We start from the raw sequence: 26,743 nt of genomic DNA on the forward strand, positions 1-26,743 counted from the left end.
GAGGAGCTTTTTATTTTTAAAGCTGACTCGTGTGAATTTAAAGAAACATCAACACTCAAAAACAAGTCGCGTTCGCTTTCATTTTATTCTTTGGAATCATTTTTGGCATTTTGCACAGCGCAATAGTGAATGAATAATGAAAACAAACAAACAAATGTAGCAGTCAGCATACGGTATAAAAATGCAGTTGCAGTGACGTGGATAATTTCTGCAATACAAAGCAAATATATTAAAAGGGGATTTCCTTGCACAACAGGAAAAATTCTCAAATGATGTATAAATTTATGCTTCTTTTTACACCTGGTAGCAAAACGTAATTTTCATTTCATTTAAACACACTGTGTTTTTGTTTCTGAGCCGTGATAAAGTTTGTAACCTCGCACTGAAAGTCCATGGTTAAAATAAAATAGGGCTGGTTTGGGTTGGATGATTCTGTCTTCCTCCTCATCTCTCTGCTGACTCAGATATTCTTCAAAATTTACAAAGAGTCCAGCTCCGCCCTAACTCCCACAGTAACAAAAAAATGAAAAAAAAGAGAGAACTGAGAGTCACATTAGGGCTTCTTCTCAGGGCAGGCCGGCGAAGACCTGCTGGGCCCTCAACCAAAGAGCTTGATGAAGCAGGGGTGGCAGTAGGGTTTGTTCTCCTGCTCCTTGAAGCAGCCTTTGCTCAGCGGCTTCAGGCAGAAGTGACACACGAGGTGATGCGGGTGGAATTTGGCCCCCATTGCGGTGACGCAGCGCCCCAGGATGGGCTGCTGGCAGGCCTGACACATGCTGCCGCGGGACTGGTGGTAGTGGGCCTCGCACAGCGGCTTGCCCTCGTGCTCGAAAAAGCTGCCGTTGACGAAGGGGCTGTAGCACTCCTGGAAACGAGAGGAAGCGACACAGCGAGACCTAGTCACAACGCTGACTCATGCAACTCTAATTACAGCGTTTTCATGTGAAATGACAACTTTCCCATGACATAATTCCAGCTTATTTGTGTTTTGTTTTTTGCATGAACTTCCTCATTGAGGTTTCATTGCACAGCCATCGTGATCTATTTGCCACGGAGCAGATTCAGTGTGTCAGCTGTGGGTTAGGAGACTCCTCAAAGGATAAATATGAGCTCACTGGTCTCATAGATGTTCAATCTGGGAAATTTAGAATCGGCCTTACAAAGAAAAAAATCAATCACTGAATCAACTCACTTCTATTTTAAGTGCTCCTAGGACAGGAAATATATCATTAAATGCATTTATTTTCACAGCAAGGTTGTGTTTAAGCTAAAAACAAAACAAAACCCTGTTTCGACACACGACCACGAACACACTGAATCTTTTCTAGTGATGCTCCACCAACAGGAGCAGTCTCCAAGCATTCAACCAAATTCAGCTGAAATCAGGCAAGAAGGAGAACAGAGAGCAGCAGCAAACATAGACAACATAAATGCATTTATAAAGGCAAATAAAGGTTAGGAGAAATAAGTAAAACTCAGGTACCGTTTAAGCCATGACATTTAGCAAGCTGTTATTTATAAATCCAGAAAAGCTTCCCTTTAATTAAGACGCCTTCGTCTGCCACATCTTTGCAGTAAAAGACAGATGTGGCCAGTGTTAATATAAAAGTCCTGGTAATGTCTTACCTGTGCATGTGGCATATTTGTGTTCTGCTATTCTATCACCAATAGTCTTTTTATTGTCTAGGTTAGACGTAACCTGGCTGTGAAAATAAAGGTATTTTAACTTTATTTTGAAAAGGGACTTCCTTGGTGTTAAAGGATGTAAATTCCTCTTAATCTCCTTATAAACTCTCATGGTGTTCTCCAACCTTTCTGACCTTTTTCAGAGCAGATTAACCTGAAACGACCCGCAAGCCTAACGCATCAATTAATGCTGCAACTCTTGATCAAGTAAAATGCAACACTCACCCGACATACAAAGCACTGTGGGTGCCAGAGAGAGTTTAGAGCTGAGATGTAGTTTTCCAGGATGGGCTGGCTGCAGCCTTGACAGCGGGAAGCAAACAGAGTCAAGAAGCACTGCTGGCAGTACTGCTGGCCCTCACGGTCATGGAAACCTGCAGAGGACATCGCCACAGTTTGACTCAGCTCAAGAGCTCTTTTGATAAATGTCAGATTTACTGTATAATATCACAGATTTAAAAAGGGAAATCAGTCCAAACCTTCTCTATGTGACTGCGGTTTGTGCAACATTACATTTTATTGATCTGAACTAACAACGGCCGGCTGTATTTTTCCATCTCAGAGCTCGTGCTGCTTTAAATTTGGCTATTTTCTTGCCAAGGAAATACAGAGACTCAGTGTTTTGCCTCGAAATTCACGGCAGAGTGAAACTGCCGATATAACCCCGATCCCAAAAAAACGTTAGGAAACCGTGTAAACTGGAAATAAAAGCGGAATGCAGAGATTTGCTAATGTTTTCGACCTCATATTTGAAAACAGCACAAAGACAAATTGTCAGATGTTGAAAGTGGTCATTTAAACCAATTTTCAAGCTCTTAACACTATCATGAACCAAATCACTGAGAACCTGCACAGACAATTTAGGAATAATGTATCCAAAGTTTTTACAAATTAAAAGGAATGTAAGGTTTTAATCAGTTAACTTGCACAATGTCAATAAAAAAACTCACAGAAGAAATCTCTGTGGGAAATGTACAACCTCAAAAACAAAGTGCTGTTATCTTCTGACCCTTAAGTAGTTCTGCCTTACAAAAATGACAAGATTGCTGCTTGGCTTCAGGAATACTTCTGAAAACTACTGTCAGTCCATCCCTGTCTCTGCAAATACATTTTAAAACTCTACCATGCCACGAAGCTCCCAGCACACAGGGTCAGTGCTGATGTTAATTCCAATCTGCAGTTACTGAGACAGCAGAGCGTCGCCGATTTTGTTGCTCCTCAGCAACTTTGCCTGATCTGTCAGTTCATGGCTGAGCTGCTGTGGTTCCTAAATACTTTCACTTTTAAATAAGCACCACGTAAACTCGATGGTGGACTATCTGAAGAGGGAGGAAATTTCACAATCTGACCTCTTGAATTCGCATAGACATAGGCTGCCGGGGGATTCCCATGATGCATTGAGTTTTTCCTTTCCAGTCACCTTTCTCACTCACTATGTATTAACAGACCTCTCTGCATTGAATTATATCTGTTATTAACCTCTGTCTCTCTTCCACAGCATGTCTTTTATCCTGTCTTTCTTCTCTCACCCCAACCGGTCGCAGCAGATGGCCGCCCCTCCCTGAGCCTGGTTCTGCCGGAGGTTTCTTCCTGTTAAAAGGGAGTTTTTCCTTCCCACTGTTGCCAAAGTGCTTGCTCATAGGGGGTCATATGATTGTTGGGTTTTTCTCTGTATCTATGAAGCGCCTTGAGGCAACTTATGTTGTGATTTGGCGCTATATAAATAAAATTGAATTGAATTGAATTGAATTCGACGAGTTCTTTAGAACGACGCATTCCTTTACAAATGTTGCAACGACAGACTGCATGGTTATACACCAGCATTCAAAGATTAAGAGGTGTGGCCTTAAACCCTTCAGTTATATAACGTGATATGAACGTAGATACAAAAACATGGCCGCCTACAGTCATGGACACTGCAACTTTGTTATCTTTTCAAAAAATTAGTAAATTTGTGCAAATGTCTGAATATCTGTCAAGACCCTACTAGTCATGAAACATTCAGACAGGATGTAGCCTTTTTTAATGTAAGGTTAAAATCAAATGTTTTAGGGTCTCTTATGGGAGAAAAGGCACCAATGAAGTGCAAACTGTAAGTTATTATAAACTCTGAAACTGGTTGTAATGTTTAAAATAATCTAATAATTTAATAAATGAGATAAGATGTGCTTTATTTACCGCAAAAGGTAGGAATTTCCTGAAATATATATAGTATAAAACTTTCAATAACATTATAAAATCCTGTCTGAATGCTAATGGATGTATGGTATAAAGGGCTTCATGTAAGTGTGGCCTGACTGCAATGTATTGTTACCCCTGACAGGAATTAACAGCACCACCCATTACCTTCCTCTCCAAAGGCGCGGCTGCACTTCACACAGCAGAAACACTCTGGGTGCCAGTTCTTGTCCAGAGCCGTGACCATTTTCTACACAACGATTAAAGTGAAAAAAAGAGAAAGTTACAGAGCTTTAGGTGGGCTGTGATATCGATCTGAGCTCTTTAAATAAGCTCAGAGTTGAGTAACAGAAACATGTTCCCATCTCAGCGGCTCACGTTCAGTATGGGTTTGTTGCAGTGCGCGCAGTGAGGGGAGAACAGCGTGAAGTAGTCCGGCTCGCAGTACGGCCGCCCGTCCTTCTCGAAGAAGTTTCGACTGCCCAGCTCCGTCTCACACTCGGTGCACACGAAGTGCTCGGGGTGCCACACCTTCCCCAGAGCTGTCACCACCTGCACAAACAGCCAGGTCAACTCAAGTGAGGGTCTTCCTCATCACATGTCTGACAGATATATTCTGACTGCTCACCTGTCCGACAACCGGCTTTTGGCAGGCTGAGCAGTTCCCCTTAGAGGACGTTTGCACTCCTTGTCGGGTCAGGTCTGATTGGAGGAGCCCCAGCATGCTGTCCAGTGAGCCTCCTGATGAAGGAGGCTGAGGAGGGGCAGCGGCCGGCTGCTGCGGTGATGCTGTAACGGGCGCTGGAGTGACAGGCGCAGCTGGCTGAGAGAAGACAAAGCACAGAGTCCTTATGATGTTAATTCTTTGGGAGTTTATCATCACTCCACAGATGGTGGAAATGAATTTGTTTGGAAGAAACCAATGTGAGGAAAAGTCAAATCATAACAATACTGCACATAGTTTGAGCCAAGGCTCTACACATGTCTCTCTGCTCTGCCTGGAGACTTTAGCCTGGTTAGTCATGGATATGCAGTGGAGACGTTTCCTTTTTAAGACTCTGTTCCCACAGCAGTCTTGTTTATCACTCACAGCTGGACTGCATACTGAAACTAAACAGCCTTATAATGACAGAACTGCCTGCTCTGCTCGCAAGCCGACTCACCAAAAAGGAGAGAACTAGATTATACGCTGTTCCAAAAGCTGATCTTTAAGCTGATCTTTAAGCTGACTACCGACAATCTGAAGCTATTTTAGACTCTGGAAAAATTAAGACCAGGACTAATTTTCATCCACAAGCCATATCTGGTGACTGATCTGTACCAGCAGGCATGTGCTGTGGCCAGCAGGCTGCACAGTAACAGTGTAGCCATTATGAAGTCAACTCAACCTCTACAGGGATCCAACACTAATATTAGCATTCTGTGAAAGTCATATAGTGAGCGCCGCTGTGAATTTACAAGTAAAAAGTTGACAGGTTAGCATTTTCATGCAGCTGTGGGTGACTCTTACGGTGCTCTGGACTCTGAAGTCAGACAGCGAAGCCATCAGCTTGTCCAGTTCCAATGTGGCCGATGTTGCAGAAGGCTTCACAGAGCTAAAACACCGAAATCAAACCCACAGATTACACACATGATCAGAAACATGCTAAAATGCTGCACACTCGCACATGTGCAAATATGGATTTTTACTTGCAATAAAAAAATAATACTGCAGGTTTTTAAATGTAAGCAGATTTTAAAAGGGTGTGTCTGCATAAAACAGACCTACTTCCTCAGTCGTATACAGTGATACTCAGACAGATTATACTCTCTTATTTCCCTGTGGATTTGGTACCTGGAGGAGGAGGTTGGTGCTTTATCCTTGATATTATCCCTCTCATCTTTCTTAGAAGAAGGGAACTGAGCCAGGATCTCATCTGACAACAAAACAGGATCATAGATAAGAAATCTGATTTAAACACGAGGATTTAAAACACACGCACACATGCTAACCTGTGATGTTAAACTGGGTGGCGTTGAGTTCCTGTAGCAGATGGTCCAGTTCACTCAGACCTCCCCCCAGCAGCGAGGAGGAAGAGAAGGCCAGAGGAGGATCTGCGCTTCGGGGAGAGCGCGGTTTACACACTGTGCTGCAGGGAGACAGATAATATTAACAATAAAAGGCATTAAAAAAACAAAGTATAAACAATGTTGTTGGACTCCTTATGCGAGGAGGAGAATTCTCTCGCTTGCTTAAAAAACACACATTGCTTTGCAAAGAGTGATGTAAAGAAAATGAATGAGATTCCTAACAGGGTTTGGGTTCATACATCAACATGCTGACACACCATCTCTCCGTGTAAAACACTCTATCCCAGTCCATCAAAACTTCACATGCCAGCTGTGCTCAAAATGTGCAACTCTGCAGCACATCCTGAGCTGCTTCCCTGAGACAGAGGGACACTTTAGGCACCCTGATTAAGTCCTGAGGGTCACCCAGTGGAAAAGAAGCCATTACCATCAGCTAGCACATCTGGGACCGGCAGCTGCTGGTGGATTAGAACAAACACATTTTCATCAGATCATCACACCCAACTGGCGGAAACCAGTTGCTGTTGTGTTAGAGTCCTTGGGATATTTCATTATGCTAGAGGCTAACACCCGCCCAGGATTATTGCTTTGGTGGGTCTTTAAGAAGAAGCTCCCTAAGTACGAGCAGATAGCTGAAAGCAGGGAAGCTGCTGTCCTTGGATTTCATTACACTGGGCATCGAGGGAAAACTGAGGAATCTGCAACACCACACATGTGGTAGAGAGAGCCTCGAGATGGCTGTGGCAAGAGAGGAAAACCATGGAACAAACAGGTAGCAAGCCATCTGGACACAAGCTGAGGTCTGATCACCTTCAGCTGGGCAATTTAGAGGAAAGAGCCAAAACAACTATGATGATGTGTTGGCTTGTGGTATTTTGAACAAGGCTAAAAGCAGCAGGAAATTTAGATGCCTTAAACCTGGCTCAGAATTACATGTCATACAGTTAATTCTTCTTTTATTAGGTACTCCACGCTAGTTCAGGTCCTTCAGAACTGCTTTAATTCTGTGAGGCGTAGATTTAACAAAGTGCTGGAAACATGTCTACATGCCAAAATACACTGAGTTGCTGCCGTGTGATTGGCTGTTTAGATATTTGTGTTTACAAACAGCAGAACAAGTAATGAATTTGCCGGTGATCCTGTGAGCAATGGAAAAAGACATCTAGGAAGGAGTTACCTGTATAATTTGTCAGGGGTGGAGTTCTGTGTAGTCTTCATTGCTGAAGAAACGGTCTAAGAGACAAAACAGACGAGTGATCAAACAAACTTTATCAAAGCCTCTGCATAATCAGGAAGAAAGAAAACTGGTATGAACGTGGCCCGGATTGACCACCTGCTGCGGGGTGTATGCAGGAGGCGGCGGCCGGCTCTGGGCTGGGTCCTGGGTGGTGGGATCGGCATTTTGAGGCGGGTCAGAGGTGAGCAGGACGGGACACCGAGGTAAAGGGGAGCCTGTGTTCTCCAGATCAGCAAGGAGGGCATCTGGAAGGGAGAGAGAAGTTTCTGTAGCACCACAGAAGCCACATTTCATGTCACAAACATTCATGGTGGACACTAATGGTGCCAAGTTTATTTACCAAGTATTAAAAGTCAATCAAGAGATTCAAGTTAAGAAAGTAATTTAAAAAGCATGCAAAGTATTACGCTGCATGACAAGAAGGTATTAAGTTGAGTTAAACGACAGACGAGACGAAACACATACAAACGCATGCACAGGCAGCTACGTACCAAACACAACAATACGAGGACTGAGAGGGTAGTTAAGCGGCTCAGGCACTCCTGAGGAGACACAGACAGCCTTTTGTGACCAATACAGCAGCAGCAACTCAGCCCACACACCGAGACACAACACGGAGGACAGCGAGCGCTGGCGGACGCTCGTCACTCAGAGGACAGGACAGTCAGAACCGGCGCAGCTCAGAGATAGTCCACTGACGGTGAGGTCGCTCAGACGCTCAAGCGTTCCTGCATTCATATTCTAAACATGCCAGTGTGGAAAGGAAGCAGAGGAGGAAGAGTGTTTGGCAGCTGATATCTGAGTCCACTCCTCCGCCCACACACACTCACACGCTCACTCTGAAGTAGAAGCTGCACAGAAACTAAACTCACTCAAGTGTTAGCATCTACAGCTGTGTGACATCACTTATCCTGACAAGTAACCGAAGCAGACTGAAGATGAAAGAGGACTTCATATGAGTAACAGTGGTTTACCATGTATGTGTAATGACATAGCAACCATTTATTGTGAGTCCTGAAAGGGTACCAGTCCCTTTTTTTAAAAAAACTTTTATATTATCAAAATGAAAATTTTGGCCTTCCCTTCCAAGAAGTTAAAATAAATAAGAAAGGTCAGTCCAGTTGTAAGCTGGTTCCAGACTGACGCAGAAGACTTGTGTTACCTCAGGGCTACTGAAGTCAAGCACACAGGAGTGACACTTTTTACCAGACAGAGGCTTTTTGTGCTGTATTTTAACACTTTAACATGATAGGAATGGAAAACAGGCTTATCGATAGAATTCCTTAGCCAAAGCCAGACAACAAAATATCCCGACTTTTGATCCCGTGTACAAACAAATCCAATCATGTGGCTGACAAACATCCTGTCTCGAGTGCTTGAAGAAAGGCATCTGGACTTAGTTTGTGAAGATGTTTTGCCTCTCATCCAAGAGCTGACGGAGAGTCCCAGGTATTTAACAGCTACAGGGGAGGCAAAACATTCACCCTGTGGCAGCTGGGAGAGGCTAAAGGGCCCCGAGACTCTGAAGTGGATAATCGGAAAAGAATGGATGGATGGTAAAAAGTCCACTTGCTTTAATTTCTGGACCTGGATGCCTGAGAACTCAAACTTAATGTCCTCAATTTGTAAAGCCCAAGCTAACGTAACCATAACAACATCATTGTGACATCATCAGCAGATGTTAGAAATGTGCAGGTGTACGACGTGAGAGCGTGCAAAGTGTTCGAAAGCACTTTATCTAAAAAAACTTTGGAAGCTTGTAAATTAGGTCTGAGGATCCTGATAACAGATGGTGGATATTTAAAATCCCAAATTTCTTTAAAAGACCTTCAAATGTTTTCAGTAAACAGTTTACAGTGATGCAATATCTATTACATTTTGGTTAAAAGAAAAAAAAAAAAGTACTTTCTTGGGGGGGTTCTGGTACTTCTGTATTATTACGAGTCATGCAAGTCAGAGCTTTGTAGAAAACAATAAGGTTTTCCAGTCTTGATTACTACTTGGAAGCAGGTGAATGGTCTTTCCATGAAACCTCCTCCCAAAGCCACGGATGACACATCTCAGGCACTCCTCAGATGTGGAGCAACTGCTTCATCTAGTATTATCACACTCTTTCTTGTATTGCAGCTGTGACTCAGTGTGACAGACGAGCATTGCACAACTGGTTTTCTTAGTTATTGATGTAGAAAAAGAACAGCATTTAGTCACACTGCCAGATAATTCCGGCCTATTTAATGGATGAAATTTGACGTGTCCATTTTCTGCATGCTGATTTACGAGCTGCAGGTCAGAGTTCATTCGTGGCTTTGGAGAAACCGTCACAGGGTGACTTCCCATCTAAAGCAGCTACGCAAGGCTCGTCACATTATGAATCATGAATTTCTAATTCAGAATCTGGTGAAGTGCTATGTTCTAAACCTACGCTGCTCGGCCATGTGTCACAAAACTCGAGTTTGCCCGGCCCGAGCGCACCGCTGTGGTCATTTCTACCCCGGATGATTCACACTTCTGGTACGACCATGCGGTGAGAACCGTGTGCATATACTACTGGCCCTCCACCTCCCTGCTGTGCTGTGTGTCTCTCACACACACACAGACACACACACACACATACTCGAAGAGGCTGAGCAGCACATATAAGGAGCTGAACTTCTCTCAATGGGAATTATGACCATATTTAGAGCGGCCTGCAGACTTGTTTGTCTTGGCCGTAGGCCTCTCTAACAAGTGGTCTCTCTCTCGCCGAAAGCCTCGCCAAATCCGATGCGTAAACTTACAACACTGTTGGACGACAGCGCAAGCCAAGACTCTCAAACATGGCGCTCAAGCCCAGCACCTCCGTGTCACCGTGTGCAATCCGATCCAGATGTGCCCAGATGTGTACACCATGCCATTTTTTCCCCCTCCTCGTGTTGCTTGAGAAGCACAAATGCTCCACTCTTGAAGCGTACTTGGTGAAAAAACAGAAGAAACTCCCAGAGAGAATGGGCAGCTGAGGCAAAAGCCATGTCTATTTTCCTTGAACTCTGTGGCTTTTACAAATAGCAGCATTGCCCCGGGCTATTTCAGGGCCTTTCCAACACACAGCTATTTTCTGACACAAAGAGTCAGCTTCCCATCGTGTTGTTTTAGAGAAAAGAAGACATTTGCTTCCAGTATCATTCAGAAATGGGGGGGATGCTCTCTGATGCTGTCTTCTCTCATGTCTTCAATTCCTTCAAAATGGAAAACACTCTCTTCAACATTATGTGGCACTCCATCCATCCATAACTTGTTAATGTTAATGGATGGACATGCCTGCTCTGGACCCCTTTAAATCGAATTTTCAGAGCTTTTTATTGTATTTGCAGGCCGTGCAGGAAGACCCGAGTGAAGGTCGGGCAGATGTAGAGCAGTGCACGGGTTCATGTGTTACCTGCATGTATTTGTGGGTATGTGCCCCTGCACAATGAAGGTAAAACACAGCTCTACAAACATCTAAAATATTGGCATGTATGAGTTATTATAAGAAATTTCCTCACTGTTGCTGACTGGGAACTTGTACCACTCATTTTTTTAAAAAAGTATTTCCTACTGCTTTCCATTGCTCCTTATGTTACAGCCCCTCTTTTCTACATGTCCTTGTAAGCCAGGGATCTGTACTCTATGACTGCCAGAATCAACAGAGACCTTATTTCCTCTGTTTGGGCACACCACCCCTTCCCCACAGATCCCTTCAAGATATCTCAACATGTAGTTACAAGGCATGAAACGAAGAGCAGCTGTAATACTCACCCAAATCCTCCATGATAGGATCTCAGCCGACTGTTTCCCTCTTTGTGACACAGCGCAGACACCATTAATCAGTAGTGATGACCGTGGATCACAGCTGGATAGAAGGTCTCGGCGCTATTGTCTGCGTCGGTCCTGAATAACTTCTTGGGCACCGTTATCCGCCAACAGAAGGAGGAGGAGGAAGAGGAGGAGGGCGTCCCGTCTCTTTTTTTTCCAACACGGCTCTCTTCCTGTGTAATGCCTACCAGGACCTCAGAGCGAGGAAGGCGTAGTTAAATAAATGCGGTTACAAACTCGCATTCCCCGGACACGAGACGTCACCCTGGACATTCCTAGTCCATATTTGGGATCGAAAATTAAGGATTTAGTGGCTCTAAGAGAGGACGCGCCGCTGCTTCTGCTGCAAGCGTGTAGTTCTGAAAACAGAAAATATTGGAAATGACGCTCATTTTCCCGGTTTTGTTTTCGTTTTCAGGGTTTTAATACCAGGACCTTCCCAGTTTTGGTTTCTTTACGTACTTGTTTCATTTCCGTGTGCGTGCATAGGACTAAAAATCCAACACAATATTAGTGAGATATTAGTGATTCACACTTTGAAAGCGTTTTTTTCTTTTCCTTTTGGGTGTGTGGGGTATTTTTTTTATAAGGCTATAGAAAAAGAACAGAAACTATACGCGTATCCCAAAGCCAGCTTTCAAAGTTTTCTCCGCTCAGTATATCCAATTTTTTGTTTTATTGAATTTTATTTCAATTCTTAAGTCAGACTTATTCGAATTAATACACAATAAAATTTTAAATTAGGAGAAACGGAAAAGTCACCTGAAATAAAAGAACTTAAGCGGTACAGAGGCCCAAACCAACAGCCCTTCCTAAAATCACCACAGATCAAAACCTGGACTGTGTATGAGAGTGCTCCCTGACACCATTTTTGTGATTGTTTTATGACAAAAGCTTTATTTAGAAACATAAAGGCTAAGAATGAATGTGTCAGACTTTTGAAGGAGCACGACACTGGTAAATTATGTTAAGGTTAGTGATGTAATGTTAACTATACTCAGATGGTGGTGGTGATGCAGAAACTTCTTTCACGGTTAATGTTTAGACGTGCCACTGCAGGGCGTAACCTATGGTCGTATTACAGGTGGAGGTCTGGCAGCTGTGCATCAGCTGTGTTTCCCTCTCATGGACCCTAAATAGAACTAAAATCATCTTTAATGCCATAATTTCTACTTGTGGTGTTTTCTGCTACGAAAAGTCCAAAGCCCTAATCCCTGCTGCATTCCTCTGGTTCCAGGTAAGCTTTTCACTCTTGCAGCTTCAGGTTGTTTTAACATGACAGTGATATGGTGAAAAACAACTCATTAAGTGACTCATTCCAGTCACTTAACTGGACCTCTACACTACATTTTTGCTGGCAATGCCTTTTGGAGAATTTTAATTAGTGTAGAAGTTAGGACCAAATATCAACAGCTCAAAATAAACCTGGTGCTTTTTGGATACCTCCTGGAGGTTTGAAGGGGGGCCTTTTTGTTGATTTGAGCTTTAATTTTACGGTGAATCTATATTATAAAAGAAAAACTGTCCATCCTGTTCTACAAATCCCAGAAAGAAAATAGCAGTTTCACAGTTTTTAACATATCACAGAATAAAAAGCACAAGTGTAAATAATACAATTTAAATATGACAATTTGTTATACCTGCTTACTGTGCATGCCGGCTCACATATGGGCTGGACAGAGGCATTGTTAACGTCACTATCACACCTGTATATGAGTTTTGTGACTTCTACATCATCAGTGATTTCGATTTTACCCCCAAAACAGAAACACATTTTTTGAGCGATACATAAATCAAATGAAAAAGCAAATATGATGCAAATTAGAACTCACATATGCAATTTAATATTTAAGTTCTCTCTTTTTTTAATTTGTCAAGGATCAATAAACACTCCTTTGTCAAAAAGTTAAAATTTTCTGGAAATTATTTCATGGTTCAGGCTTTACATGGTTGTAAGAATCACTGCTACAGCCCTGCCCAGTGCCTCCAACACAGATCAATACACTGAATTACTGATTTATTCATTAAATACTGACACAAACTTAAAAAACATAAAAAACAAACAAACCAAAAAGCAGTCAGAGTAAAAAACCAAACAGGAAAAACTTTTAATTAAGCAAGATCACAGTTACAGGCTATGCATGTGTAATAAGGGGAAGATGCCACGTAAGTGTTGGTGACTTGTGATGTGTGCATTTACAAAATGAAAAGTTTAACACAAGAAACGCTCCTCCTGTGTATATACTGTATGTCACAGACAGAATATCCTTTGACCAAACAACTAAAGAAGAAGAAAAATAATCCCTCTGCTGTCCAAGAGGTACCTGCCTTTGGTCTCAGTGCGTGAAACACAACAAGGGACTAACGCGTGAAACAAACCGAAGAAACAAAATGATGATGAAAACAAAAATGAACGCAACTATCTTACAGACATTCTTCCTGGTTTACGATCGAATCAGAAATGTACAACGAAAAGTGGGAATCAGACCAGAGAAACGAATCAGTGGTAGGTCTATCTGCTTCTGTGAATGTAAAGCCTTTGTTTTGAGTTTGTTCATGCATTTGCTGATTCACACACTGGACTCTTACCCATGCATGTTAATTCTAGAGCACTGTGACACACAACTACGCCTCCACCCTTTCCAAAATATTAATGATAATAATTAGAATAACTCAACACATACACACACACACACACACGCACACACACACGCACGCATACACACAATCACACTTTCCAAACCAACTTCTTCACTCGGTGCTTAGGAGCAAATTCAAGGAGCTGAACTGCATGTGATGTGGAAATCAATAGAGTTAAAAAACAAACAAACAAAAAAAACAACAAAAACGTGTGGGGAGGATGTTGAGATGACAACATGAAGGTAACATGGATCGGCTTGGTTACCTAAAACGTCCCCATCCAATCAAATGAAACTATTTTACACATCCTCCACCCCGCTACTTCTTCACCGCAGTTAATCTGCACACTGCCACTTCCATCCTTCCCGCCGATGCTCGCTTCCTGCCTCTGCCATCACTGCACTGCCTGTTCATTAGCAGTGCTACCAGAGTCCTGAGGCTTCATCACATCAGGGAGTTCCGGGGGGCTGGAAAAGGCCTCGATGTGCAGCTGCTCAAACATCTCATCTGCAGGGCACAGAGACAAGGAAGCATGAGCTCCATCGTGACAGCAGAGTTTAATGTGGCTGCACATAATAAAAGGTTGCTGAAATGAATCTTTACTGTAGAGCAAGTGTATCCAGGGGAAAATCCTTCAAAACAGATTCATGCTCGTGTAACTAAGGACAAGCTTTGCTCAATGCACTTAAAGGTAGAAGTGCATAATTTGAGCCACAGCTTTAAGGCACGGGGACTCGGGTTACACGCAACACATTTTAATGCCGCTGAGGGCCCTTTGTGCATGCTCTTAAATATAACTGCTGATAAATCCACGCTGAAAATCTACAATGAGTCTTCTTGAGTTAGTTACAGAATAAAATCACACCTTAATTTTTAAGGAATGAGTTTTGAAGGAGAAGTTACCTTGAAGCTTTCTTTTGAGTGACACACAATACACTCATTCAGTGATGCGATTTACAGTACTGTGCAAAAGTCTCGAGCCACCTCTCATTTCCTAAATAAATACAGTATGAGAGGCAAAAAGACTAAAAAATAAATAAATATATATTTTTTTTAAAAATAGAAAAGTAGACATGTTGTTGTGCTGAAGACCACAGATTACAGTGCAAAAGAATGGATTAGTCAGTCATTCATCATGGTTGTCTACTGAAAAACACTGTTGCTAAATGAGATCAGTGATGGTTTATTAAGAGAATAGCACAAACGTTTTCCACCAGTTGTGCTACTAATATTAAAAAAAAAAGAGTCATACTTCTTGGTAAAACGGAAAACTACTCTTTATGACAGAGGAAAATTTAGTACACATCAGAACTGAGAACATCACTTGATTCTCAAATTGTATTCCTTCTCAATAATTACACTGTTTCCAGGATTACATGTAGCATATAACCTTTTATGAATCTTCAACTCAAATACTTTAGAACACAGGTGGGGAACTCTGGGCCTCAAGGGCCAGTGTCCTGCAGGTTTTAGGTATCACCCTGGGTCAACACACCTGAATCAAATGATCAGTTCATTATCAGGGCTCTGGAGAACTTGAAGACATGTTGAGGAAGTAATTTAGCCAACAGAACAAGCAACAGTGCTTGAGTGTCTGTCTTCCCAGAATGATGCTACGGCCAGTGCACTACTTATATAATGTAACTGTGCAAAAGAAAAGGAAAAATGCCTTTAATTTGGCACAGGACTTATCAGAGGAAAGCAGAGTTTCTGTGACAGTTTGAAGGAGATTGCACAATGTCAATTTCCAAGCATCACAACCTGGGGAATAAATAAAAACCCTTACTTGAGCTTCAGAACAAAAACTTCAGATTCACCCTTCCTAAAGAAATAAAAAGATAGCTTGCTTGCGAATACTTTGAGTCCTTTCTTTGCTCAAATGGAAATAAATCTGTTAGGTTCACATAAAAACACCAGCGTGTCTGACATGAACAAAGCAGACTGCCAACATGACACATTAGTTCCTTAAGGAGAAAACAGTGAAACTATAAGCTGGCCAAGTATGTTGCCTGACTCAAATCCAAGAAAACACTACTGGGGTATTTTTAAGACAAAAAGAGAACACAGGCTCTCCATGTTAAAGAAACTGTCTCTAAAGAAAGGAAGAACATCTCTATATAAAAACAAGGAACAATGGTATCATCCACCAAATGTAAAGGTGGACATCTCAAATTATCTCAGTAATAAAACGTGTGTTTCCTATAGGTGAGTTCCTATAGTGAAGCCCGTATTTTAATAAAGAAAACTGAGGTATTTTTAGCTGCTCCCTTATTTCCCAAGAAGCCGCCTTAATAGAGGGAGCCACATGTTTGATTTAGAACAGATTTTACACCAAATACCCTCCCTGACGTTACCCTCCCATTTATCTGGGCTCGCACTGGCAGTACACAAGCTTGCAACCCCCTGAGGCAGGATTTGTGTCTCCTCAGAAGGTCATTCACATGTCTTAACCACTACACCGCTACTTTAACACTGTAACTCTAAACTGTTCTGATTTTAAATAAAGAGTAAATACATGACAGTTCAACTCTGAGAACGATTTTTATACTAAGATATTTAAGCAATGGTTCATAGGAATGTACTCATTTTTGCTGTGTAGTGTACCCCTGATCTTTAAAACCAAACAAACAGCATAACCACAACATACCATTAATACGAAAGGCCAGACCGACTGTAGCTGGGGCTTGAGGTCTGGCAGTCTGGTTGGTGAATCCAGAGTCACCCAGAGTTTTGCTATCCTCTAGCAGCTGATCATCCTGTAATACAAAAATATCATGACCTCAGAATATAAGAAGATAGTCCAACTAATATGCAGAGCGTGTTTCTGATAGAAAATATTTAAGTAAGCAATGTTTATTTACAGAGTTACAAATTACTGCACAGGAAAACAAGTGAAAACTGGGAATAATCACAATAAAATATATTAGATACTTAAAACATAGTTCAATAGCAATACAAAACCAAAAATATTACAACACAATCTAAATACTTAAACCAAAAAGGTTTCAACAACTTTTTCATGAAGTCTAAAGAGCGAGCTAAATATAGCTGGAGTGGCAGACTGATCCATAGTCTTGGCTGCCACAGACTGAAAGGCTCTATACCCCAGTCTACAATCTTATATGAGGAACAACTAATGTATTTTGAGCAAGTGAGAAGCAGTGTGTTTAATGAGAAACTGAGTAGTAGTCTGAGCTTGATTTAGTGCTCTGTATGTAAATATGAGAATTTTAAAACAAATTCTAAAATCAACTGTGAGCCGATGTAAAGAGCATAAAACAAAGAATGTGAGCACGTCTGTATTAGGGTCTGGATGCAACATTTTGTATCATTTGGAGGTATGAAAGAGATGATTAATCTAAGCGGGTAAATAGGGTGTTCCAGTAATATAAGCATGAAGACACAAATATATGAACAATTATCTCCAGTCCAGCATGGAAGACCATAACTTTGGAAATCTTCCTTTAATGAAAGAAACCAGAAAATGACATAAAATATTACAGAGCGATTACAAACACTAGACTTCAAAGATGAACAAAAGGAGGCAATCGCTTGACAGGTTCTTGAATATATTTTAGGAGGAGTTATAATCCTGGTCTCAGTCTCACTGAAGATTAAAACAAGGTAACTGCTGGAAAGCCAAACATTAAATCATTATAAACAATTAGCTAGGGTGGACAGTCTATCCAGCTGGTGAGGCTTAAAAGACATTTCAGCATGGACATGACAAGTAATGCCCCCGAAAGATTTGAATGATCCCAGCTAAAGGAAGGATGTAATAGGCCCAGGTTTGAGCCTTGTGAAACTCCACAGGTTAGAAAAGCTATTTGAGATCAAGCAATATGAGCACAGAACAATGTCCCACATCAGATGCCAGCTTTTAAAAACCTGCCTGAAAGGGATCAGAAATCTGTCATAGGTAAAAGAATCTAAATAGATTTTCCACAACTGCAAATTTTTCTGATAATTTCCTATTCAATGGTAATTTTGAAATAGGTCAATAATTACCAATATTTACCATGAGGTTGAAGTTTGTTGGGGTAATATTCAACTACTGTGAATGTTAACATTAACACTGGCTACATTCTGGCAAAATTAAAGTGCACATTTAGTCTTTCTGATGCTGTAAGCTCACTTTGTAGAGTCGCTGGTCCTCGGGTGGTCTTTTAAGTATTCCCTCGACAATACGCTTCAGCTCATAGACAGTGGTGGACTCCTTGGCATCTGTGAAGATTGTGGTCTTGTGACGCCGGATCATTAAGAACACGTCCTGAAAGGAAAAAAGGGGGGCACACATTGTAAAAACCAGCTACAGTTGCTCATTTACCAAGAAGTTGAGGATTGGGTTCTATGAAACGTTACTCCACATTAAGAACGTCTATCCACAAAAATATAGTTCTTGAGTAAATATATATTATGACCAACAATAACCCCGTTTTACTAGACAAAACATCTCATTAGGCCACGAAACTCGTTAATATTGCATGCCTATCCGAAACTGCTTAAACACCTAACCCGACTGTACAGTAAACGCGAAGATTTTTAAAAGGTTATATTACATGAAAATTTGATAGCGGATTCTGTAATAGATATTCTGATAAGTGTCACTTCATTTATTCATACGCTAGCAAATAACAGTGAACAGTATGAAGCAGACGTAGCTCTGGGCTAGCGCGATATTAGCCGACACGTCAACTGTTTTGATAGTTCGGTGGAAAACAGCCCCAGATAACACACGGAATAGGTCTGACAAATACAGTACACACTCAGCTAACCACATGATATTGCCTGGATTAATTAGCTAGCTAGCGTTACAGCATTTCCAAGGTTAGCTGAGCTAAGTTCCCTCGCTAGCTACACCCCCTCGGTTATGGATGGAAAGGCTAAGCTAGCAAAGCAAAAGTGAAATTAACATTTCTATAGCCAACAGTATCCGCTGTTATTATCACGTTAATACGTTTGAACACATCGCCGAACATTAACAGAGTGTCGAAATCTACGTACGACTCTCCCGAACTAATCGGCAATAATATTAAAGTTACCATTTCAAGTGGTCAGCTAGCTAGCCAGTTACGCCAGCTCTGTGTTTTGCAGCAAAAGCCCAGACTGCACTGCTCTCGGATATTGCGCAATGTACATGCGCAACTCGTACATTCCGTATTCACGGAGACCAGCTACGCAGCGCTACGTGAGAGTTTCAGAATTTGGCGCGAGGTAGGTTGACGCTTGAAGGGTGTACGCGCAGGGTTTGGATAGAAGACCGCTGTTTTGAAACCTGTCGTCAAAAGTGGACTATGGTCTGCGAGGTAACGTTTTTTAATTCCGCTTTAATTAACTAGTTAAATATAAAATGTCAGTTAGAGTAAGTTATCTTCACGCGGGTTAGCCAGCTAATCAGGCTGTGTTGTCATGTTTGTTTTGTTCCGCCCGGGGTTAACGTTAGCCACAGGTGTTTAGCTGCGGTGACAGTTGTCATTGCTATAAACTAATGGACAGTATTTGTGCTTCGAGTAATGTTACGTTAACAAAGCGAAAAGTTATGTTGGAAAAATTAATCAGTTGTGTTTTATCAGCGGGTCTTTACTTTCCCCCTGACGCCAGGGGCTGGGCTGGGAAAAGGAATACTTGTCTTCCTACAAATGGGTTTAGTATCAATGGATCGAGAGGACTGTGCCGATACCGATATCAGACAAAAGCTCTACAGCCTGTCAAACCAGATGTACCAGGAGTAGTGCTAAATGGGTGGGGATCAGTCTAGAAAGACCCATTTTTTTGGGTTTGTTTTTTTTAGTCTTCATAAATAATACCTTTTTGCCTTTGCTCTGTGGAGAACTAGATGAAAAGAAACCATTAAAACTGAGCACTAGTTGTGAAAAAAATCAACTTCCAGTTCTGGTGAGGAAATTTATAAATACCCAATGTGGGAATGAATACCATGTTGATTTGGAGCTTTTAATGACTTATTTGAACTGTTGTTTTTCCAGGGTGGAAGGATTGTGCAGCAAACATCTTTAATTACCAAAAACAAAAAACTGGGTGCACAAGTTTGAATTTATTTGGGATTTTCTGTAATCCTGTGTGTTCACTTGTGTTGTCAATGATCCCAATTACATATCAAAACTGGTTTAGGAATGGATAAAGCAGGCTAACCTGGAATGGCCTTCCCAAAGCTCTGACATCAACCCTGTAGAAAATGTACTGATTAGGCTTAAAAGCAGAGTCTGTGCCAGGAAACCAACTAATTTAAATGAATTCTGTCAAGACGAGTGGTCAGATATCCAACCACAATTATGCCAGATGCTTGTTGATGGGTACCAAAGGGGTCTAATCGAGGTGCAACTTGCTCAGGGACATTTAACCAAATATAAGTGGCGGAATATACTCTTGACCTTGTGTGTATTAGAGAAAATCTAAAATAAATCCAAACTCGTTTACCCAATTCTTCTTTTTTACAGCCACTTAAGATGTATGCTGTTAAATCATTCAACTATGAAAAGAGAGTGTATGTAAAATTCTCACCACATCTACATATATGTAGCTGTATGTATTGCTTATGTTTACAATTTTTACTTTTGACTGTTACAGCTTCCTGTCTTTATAGTAAAGAACAGAAAAGGTCGACACAATGTCTGTGGCGGTGGAAACTACAGTGCCGAGGGTGGCTCTCCCTCTTCCAACCCACTTCTCCCACGCGGAGCAGTCCTTCTCTCTCAAAAAGCGCCGGCTGCCTTTTTCCTCGTCGTCTACGTCAAACTCATCCTACTATTCCCCTGCTCGTCTCTCAAATTCTTTGCCTCCGCTGCCACCGTCTAAAGGATGCCCCCCGCTGAGCAGAATGTTTCCTCAGCATCAATCCCCCTGGACACCCCTGTCTAATTCCCTCAGTAAATCTCCAAATTCTGCGTATGATCCCAGCAAACAGCAGTCCTACTTCAATCAGTGCTTTACTAACTTGGGCCTGCTGGGGAGGGGATCATTTGGAGAAGTTTACAAGGTGAGCAAAACACAGATTTAAATAAAGAGAGCTATATAATAACATAATATATTTGGTGTTGCTGTTTCTTCACATCAAGGAAACTGGAAAATTCAGGATTTTAAGTATTTGTTTGTTTATTTTTCCAAAAGTTGTAATTTCTGGATATTTTCTTTTCTCTCTCCAGGTGCAAAGCAACAGAGATGGTCGTCAGTACGCAGTCAAACGCTCTGCTCAGCGCTTCAGGGGTAACAGTGAGAGGAATCGGAGCGTCAGGGAAGCCAGGAATCACGAGCACCTGTGTCCTCACCCTCATATTTTGAACTTCGTGGCTGCCTGGGAGGAGTGCGGCCGACTCTACATCCAGACAGAGCTGTGCAGCACCAGCTTGCTGCATCACGCTGAGAACCAGCCTCCTGGCCCAGGTCTGCCCAAAAACAGTTTGTATCAGCTGTGATTTTGTATAAAACTTCTACATCCTCGTTCATGCTGACTTGTGTTTTTTGCTTGTAAACAGACGAGCCTGCTGCTTGGGCCTACCTGTGCGATCTCCTCTCAGCACTGCAGCACTTACACTCTCATGGCTTCGTGCATCTGGACCTCAAGCCCGCCAACGTCCTCATCACCGCCTCTGGTCGTCTGAAGCTGGGCGATTTCGGGCTGCTGCTTGAGCTCAAACAGATGGGAGCTGCAGGGGAGAAATCAAAGGATGATGTTCAGGAGGGTGATCCCAGATACATGGCCCCCGAGCTGCTGCGTGGGGAGTATGGACCTGCTGCAGATGTTTTCAGGTACATATGTGATTCATTATGTACAGATGTGACTGATCTGATTTGAAATAAGTGTCTAAATATTATCGCATCCTTTTTTATTTAGTTTGGGGGTTTCCATACTGGAGCTTGCTTGTAATATCGAGGTTCCAAATGGTGGCGAGGGGTGGCAGCAGCTCAGGCGAGGCTGTCTCCCCACAGAGTTTACCAACGGTGAGATCTGCTCTAGGAGGCCTCATCAATTTCCTCATCTGATATAATGATTTTTCTTTTAAACTTCCATGTGTGATTGCAGGCCTGTCAGAGGAGCTTCAGACAGTCCTACAGATGATGCTGGCCCCAGAGCCGTCTGAGAGACCCACAGTCTCTGAGCTTCTTGCCCTCCCCTCTGTTAGGAAACGCAGGTGGAGGAGACGCATGTATCTTATGGCTGCTGAGACGATGCTGACACTGGCCTCCCTGTGTCAGGTAACAGAATCACTAAATCCTTTAAATATTAATCTTTTAGGATTGATTATTTTGATTAACAGTTTAGTAAAATGTCCTTGTAAGGATGCCACAGCATTAAAAATAGAATAACTTTATTGTCCACATAATGGGCAGCTGTTTTCGGTTCACCAAGCCACAAATCAACCAATCAGTTCATGAATCCTGGGAGATATCGGCCCACATTCATAGATATGCATATCTATAAATTCAATACAACTATAGAAATACACCACAGCATCTTATTATTTAGCATGCTGATTGCATTTGGTACAAATGATCCCTTATACCCCTTTAGCTAGAGGGATCCTATAAAGTTGTCCTGAGAACATTAATTCAAAGTCAGAATAATGGGGGTGTTCACGGTCAGCAACAATAGACCGAGCTTTCCTGAAGATGGTCTGATGACACAGCTTAGCCAATAAAGTTTGTTGTCAACCAATCATTTTTCCAGAAATTCTGACAATCCTGTTTATTTTGCTATTGTGTTCCTGTTTGCCACAGTCAGGCTACCAAACCAGGCTGAGATACTGAACGTAAAATCAAGCTGACAAACTCTTTCCAAAACGTTGTGCCTAACTCCGAAACCTCTTGACGTCCTGATAACAATGAATCTCTGATTAGCTTCCTTGTAAATGGATAAAGCATTAATCATAAAGTTGATCTTGCCATCAATATATATAAAGTGGAAAACCTGTCCATCGGGTCTGTGTTATTCAAGTCAAACACGTGTTGTGGACATTAATCAACAAATAACAAGATTTAAACCTCTCTTTCAACCTATGAACCTGAACAAAATAGTTAGAGTTCCTATAAAAACAAAAGACAATCATCAGCATATTTTAACATTTTCACATTCCCTGCATGTCATTTAAACAGAAAATAACAATAGTGATCGAACACACCCTTGAGGATCCCCCGTACTAACAATGGTTTCACCAAATAAAACATGATTAATACAAAGCTTTTCAGATGATCAGTTAGAAAATCTCTAATCCAGTGAATCAATCCTGAAGTTAATTTAGCCTGGCCAATTCCAAACTTCAGCCTTTAAAGTTTACTTTCCTCAACCTTGACAAATACATTTTTCTATATTTTCTTTTCTTCATAGATCGTAGTCTCCTTTGGGTGTAGATTCCTCTCCTTCTTTCGCTTGCCCTTCCTCCCTCATTGGAACAATCCAGCTCCCTGCACTCCTCCTAAAGACAGTTGGGACAGGGATTTAACCCTGCCTCTCAGTGCCATGCATACTGACTCCGGGACCCCAGAAGAGGATGCAGTGTTTTTTCATCCCACAGACCCAGAACTGTCCCCCACCTTCTCACAAAGGTAGAGAATTATCGCATCAATAGGATGGAAGAAAATTTTTAAGTGAGTATATTTGTTCTGTTTAACTCTCCTTTTTTATCTTCCTTTGTTTTCATGTCACAGGGTAAAATCCAGATTGTCTGTAGAGAGCACATCCACGCCTCTCCCGGGCTCGCCAATGCGCTATCACCAGAGTCCTGCCCACACACCCACTCACTCAAATCTTAGTGGCTGGTTCTCATGTAAACTTGCTCAGACCCCTTCCAGCATCCACACTAATGGCTCCTGCCGCACACTGACACCTAAAGTGAGTCCCATACATGCCGAGCTGGACGCAGACCCCTTCCAGAGCTTACACTCTCCATCCACCAAGTCCTCACAGCGGCGTGGGCGCAACTGGGTCCAAGTGGAGGAGGCCGTACCTCCTCGACCCAGCTTGGAACCAAAGAACCTGCTCAGCTTGTTCGAAGAAACAGCTCTGGAGGGGGAACAATGAACACAACACTGCCTTTATCTCATTCATGAGTTTTTGTGCGAAAAATGTAATGTGACAAAGACCTAATGTATTAATGTAATAAGTTTACTAGCTTGTAAATATTTTTTTTGCCATTTTGTAACAGCTTCTTTTAATGTGCATTTGAAACAAAAAATGAATTTAGGGGAAAAGGGTTGGATGTGTACTCAGACCTTAGAACACTTTTCTTTTTTTTTTTTGGTTTGTGCCAGTGTAATCAGTTGCTGAAACGACTTGTGACTGTGACTCTGCGTTGTTTACCTCGTGAGATACAAAACAAAGCTAGCAGAGTTTGAACTTGTGGAGCATGTTGTGACTATAAAGCACCTCAAAATACGACATGACTGGTGTTTCTTTGTTCTCTAGACTTGTGCACATTACAGTTTGATATAACAGGCTATCCTTTGAGAGTAGTCATCTGTTCTCTGATTGGATAGTTAAATTTGTGATTGACAAGACATTGACCAATCAGCTGAAAGGAAGAAAACTCGGGTCAAAACTCGTACTTGTAAGTTGAAACTTGAGTGCAGTTTCACACGTATTTTTTATATATATATTTTTTGCTTTGTATCTGTAACCAGACCTTAACAAAAACAACTTGTAACTTGTATAAATATTTTTACACACACAAATCTTTTTCTTACGCACACACAAATTCTTATCTGCAGATGCACAAATATATATACGCATTCTGATTTACAAGTACAAAATATTTATGACCACAATTTGAGCCCATAGGACAGTCAACAGAAACACATTTTTCATAGTGCATGTTTGAGGTACAGAATATTTGAATTTTAGTAAACGCAGTACAGCTTTGTGGTGTTATGTTTTGAGCCCTTACCAGTAGGTGGCAGCAACGGGCCTCAGGAACGCTTCAAACCCATGAAGAGGACGCTGCCGCTTTATTGCTATCGCGCTGTTTATTAAACCGTTTTAACACCTGACCCGGTTTACAGCAGGAAAAGCTTCACACAAAGATGTTCGGCGGACGCACTGGCTGCCATTTTTAATCTACCTGCAGGAATCATTTTAAAGGGAAACGATTACCTGCATGAGTGTTAATATTTTAAACAATTCACGATTGCAGTTTGAGCGGCTGTTGAGACTGCGCATGCTTCATGGGATCGCATTAAACTCAAGGTATGTGAGCATTCGGCTTGTTAATAACTGGTAGTAAAAATGCACTCCCGTTTTTTCTGCTTTCCTCTTAAATAATACATTCTGCTATTTATTTATTTTTTTGTTCTTTGTTGCATAAATATCCAATCGCCATTATTTCTTTCATTTATCTAAGTGGAAATGTGCAGAACACATGTTGCATCCTGCAAAAGTCTGTTAAATATGCTCCTTAATTTTTTGTCTTCTTAGTCCTTAAAGATGGCCAAAATTGAGCGCCTTAATGTTCGAGTGGAAAAGCTCCTGTCTAAAGTAGTACAGGAGGTTCTGGATGTGGTGAAAGAAACTGTGTGCGAGTATCAGGAGAAAACTGCCAGAACCCAGAGAGAGAATCAGAGTCTGAAGAGGAGACTGCAGGAGCTGCAAGACAGAATTAACCTGGAGAGCAATGGTAAGAAAACAAAGGATCCAGCTGTGAGTACAAGTGGTGAAACAGCTGGATTTAAACTTTTTTAAAGTAGTTTAATGTGTGTCTTCCTGCAGGATTTGTGCCAGAAATGTTTGCATCCATCCCAGCAGACATGAAAGAGAAAGAAGAGGTGGTCATCCCTGTTGATAAAGACACTGAGTCATTAGGTGCTTCCTGCTTTTCCCCTGACCGTGCAACAGAAAGCCTGGGAAATCTGAAAACAAAGACACATGATGGACAGTCAGCCTCACTATTAAACCACGAAAGACCCTTCATTGCACCTCTGCATTCTGAAAATGACCAGAAAACGAAAGTAGAGCCTGCATCAGATAACGATGGCTTGCGTATTGTGAATGATTTTTATTGCGATCCATCAACGAGCACTGCAGGACTCGGAGGTGAGTCTGCAGTTTTCTACATTGATTCAGAACGTGACGTACAGGAGCCAGCGAGACACATCAGTGCAAACGATGCCGGAGAAGAAAACCAAACCAACACAGAAGTGGGCTGCTCGTCCTCAGCAGAGAAACTGCAGAGAAACGTCCGAAAACACTACAGCTGCTCTCTCTGCGGTCGCACCTTCAGGCATGCAGGTGACTATAAGAAACACAACCGGGTGCACACAGGGGAGAGGCCGTACTGTTGCTCGGTGTGCGGCAAGCGCTTCAGCCAGTCGGGGTACCTCACAGTACACCTGCACTACCACACAGGAGAGAAGCCGTTTGCCTGCAGCCAGTGCGGGAAAAGCTTCAGTCACTCAAGTAACTTAAAGAAGCACCAGCAGACTCATCTGTGAAGGCTGGTGGGTTTTTCGAGGTCAGCTAAAAACATATAAAGAGGTTAATGTGCCTTCTTCACAGAATAGACTGCCTCTTAGGGAGCACTTGTGTTTTCCTGAGCTGCTGTTGTTGGTCAGATTTTGTTTGTTCCATTACTAGATTTTGAAGCATGGAGTCTGTAGTGTGTTTCTGTATTGTGATCTCCAAATAAAATAATTAGCTGATCAAATTCTTTTGGTCCTTCTGTGTGGTCCATTGCAATATTTGAGACTGGTGCACAATTTCCTTTGAATCAGTCTCAAAACCAAAATTGTATTGTTCCGAATCATCAGACTTAAAGGCACCTACTGGAAGCCACAGCTCATTTCTAAAATATATCCACCAATTGGGATCTCTTCTACTTATTCAGTTCAGGGTCACTTATTTAATTTGATTACTCTATGATGTTGTAACATATTTCTTTAGCAGGTATGGGTTATTAATGTTACCAAAGACCCAGATGGGAAACTGAGACTGTTTTGGAGGACCTCAGCAATAGGATGAACTCAGTTCTCTTCAAAAAATAATTTGATCTCTTTATAATGTGCCACTGTTAGGAGTAGATTACAATTAGGGTCCTAATTTTGGCTTCTTGTAATAATTCTTGAGGTGCAGAGACAGTATTCATGCTTTTGTTGTGACTT

General features: G+C 41.9%; 4 protein-coding genes across 10 annotated transcripts; 2 read left to right on the forward strand and 2 right to left on the reverse strand.

The window, feature by feature from the left end:
• Nucleotides 1-85: 85 nt before the first annotated feature.
• Nucleotides 86-11,381, reverse strand: LOC102192763 (transforming growth factor beta-1-induced transcript 1 protein). 2 transcript variants are annotated; one of them, XM_013914956.1, is made up of 12 exons: nucleotides 10,946-11,381; nucleotides 7,663-7,713; nucleotides 7,268-7,416; nucleotides 7,112-7,167; nucleotides 5,857-5,993; nucleotides 5,699-5,780; nucleotides 5,375-5,459; nucleotides 4,493-4,687; nucleotides 4,243-4,416; nucleotides 4,033-4,114; nucleotides 1,912-2,060; nucleotides 86-865 (listed from the first exon to the last, which is right to left on the reverse strand). In XM_013914956.1, exons 1-12 carry the CDS (start codon nucleotides 10,956-10,958, stop codon nucleotides 599-601), a joined length of 1,440 nt encoding a protein of 479 aa, XP_013770410.1. In that variant the 5' UTR covers nucleotides 10,959-11,381; the 3' UTR covers nucleotides 86-598. The 2 variants fall into 2 exon arrangements, with proteins under 2 accessions (XP_013770410.1, XP_005749339.1); XM_005749282.2 differs by lacking the exon at nucleotides 7,663-7,713.
• Nucleotides 11,382-13,699: 2,318 nt separating this feature from the next.
• LOC102193050 (transcription elongation factor B polypeptide 2-like) lies at nucleotides 13,700-18,765 on the reverse strand. The gene is made up of 4 exons (XM_005749283.2): nucleotides 18,685-18,765; nucleotides 17,778-17,912; nucleotides 16,290-16,398; nucleotides 13,700-14,149 (listed from the first exon to the last, which is right to left on the reverse strand). Exons 1-4 carry the CDS (start codon nucleotides 18,685-18,687, stop codon nucleotides 14,037-14,039), a joined length of 360 nt encoding a protein of 119 aa, XP_005749340.1. The 5' UTR covers nucleotides 18,688-18,765; the 3' UTR covers nucleotides 13,700-14,036.
• A 41-nt stretch (nucleotides 18,766-18,806) lies between these two features.
• pkmyt1 (protein kinase, membrane associated tyrosine/threonine 1) lies at nucleotides 18,807-24,029 on the forward strand. 6 transcript variants are annotated; one of them, XM_005749286.1, is made up of 9 exons: nucleotides 18,809-18,856; nucleotides 20,098-20,144; nucleotides 20,228-20,636; nucleotides 20,803-21,040; nucleotides 21,133-21,406; nucleotides 21,492-21,598; nucleotides 21,681-21,853; nucleotides 22,983-23,200; nucleotides 23,303-24,029. In XM_005749286.1, exons 3-9 carry the CDS (start codon nucleotides 20,268-20,270, stop codon nucleotides 23,673-23,675), a joined length of 1,752 nt encoding a protein of 583 aa, XP_005749343.1. In that variant the 5' UTR covers nucleotides 18,809-18,856; nucleotides 20,098-20,144; nucleotides 20,228-20,267; the 3' UTR covers nucleotides 23,676-24,029. The 6 variants fall into 6 exon arrangements, with proteins under 6 accessions (XP_005749344.1, XP_005749343.1, XP_005749346.1 ...); XM_005749285.2 differs by lacking the exon at nucleotides 18,809-18,856 and adding an exon at nucleotides 18,884-18,948; XM_005749287.1 differs by lacking the exon at nucleotides 20,098-20,144 and having other exon boundaries at nucleotides 18,807-18,856.
• A 524-nt stretch (nucleotides 24,030-24,553) lies between these two features.
• Nucleotides 24,554-26,278, forward strand: LOC102194591 (zinc finger protein 2 homolog). Its single transcript, XM_005749290.1, has 3 exons — nucleotides 24,554-24,836; nucleotides 25,065-25,263; nucleotides 25,356-26,278. The coding sequence occupies exons 2-3, from the start codon at nucleotides 25,074-25,076 to the stop codon at nucleotides 26,075-26,077; spliced, it is 912 nt and encodes a 303-aa protein (XP_005749347.1). The 5' UTR covers nucleotides 24,554-24,836; nucleotides 25,065-25,073; the 3' UTR covers nucleotides 26,078-26,278.
• The last annotated feature ends 465 nt before the right edge of the window (nucleotides 26,279-26,743 follow it).

Source organism: Pundamilia nyererei, unplaced genomic scaffold (genome assembly GCF_000239375.1).
Source record: "Pundamilia nyererei isolate P.nyererei 1_Seehausen unplaced genomic scaffold, PunNye1.0 scaffold00240, whole genome shotgun sequence".
Lineage (NCBI taxonomy): Eukaryota > Metazoa > Chordata > Actinopteri > Cichliformes > Cichlidae > Pundamilia > Pundamilia nyererei.

Coding starts and splice junctions, on each gene's coding strand:
- pkmyt1 (XM_005749287.1), top strand. CDS start 20,268: ATGTCTGTGGCGGTGGAAACTACAGTGCCGAGGGTGGCTCTCCCTCTT. Junction 20,637..20,802: donor CATTTGGAGAAGTTTACAAG/GTGAGCAAAACA, acceptor TTCTCTCTCCAG/GTGCAAAGCAACAGAGATGG. Junction 21,854..22,982: donor CACTGGCCTCCCTGTGTCAG/GTAACAGAATCA, acceptor TTTTCTTCATAG/ATCGTAGTCTCCTTTGGGTG.
- LOC102194591 (XM_005749290.1), top strand. CDS start 25,074: ATGGCCAAAATTGAGCGCCTTAATGTTCGAGTGGAAAAGCTCCTGTCT. Junction 25,264..25,355: donor AATTAACCTGGAGAGCAATG/GTAAGAAAACAA, acceptor GTCTTCCTGCAG/GATTTGTGCCAGAAATGTTT.
- LOC102193050 (XM_005749283.2), bottom strand. Junction 16,399..17,777: donor AGGACCAGCGACTCTACAAA/GTGAGCTTACAG, acceptor TTTGTATTACAG/GATGATCAGCTGCTAGAGGA. Junction 14,150..16,289: donor TCTGGCCTTTCGTATTAATG/GTATGTTGTGGT, acceptor TGTGCCCTGCAG/ATGAGATGTTTGAGCAGCTG.
- LOC102192763 (XM_013914956.1), bottom strand. Junction 5,994..7,111: donor ACCCCTGACAAATTATACAG/GTAACTCCTTCC, acceptor GTCTCCCTGCAG/CACAGTGTGTAAACCGCGCT. Junction 4,417..4,492: donor AAAAGCCGGTTGTCGGACAG/GTGAGCAGTCAG, acceptor CTGTTTGTGCAG/GTGGTGACAGCTCTGGGGAA.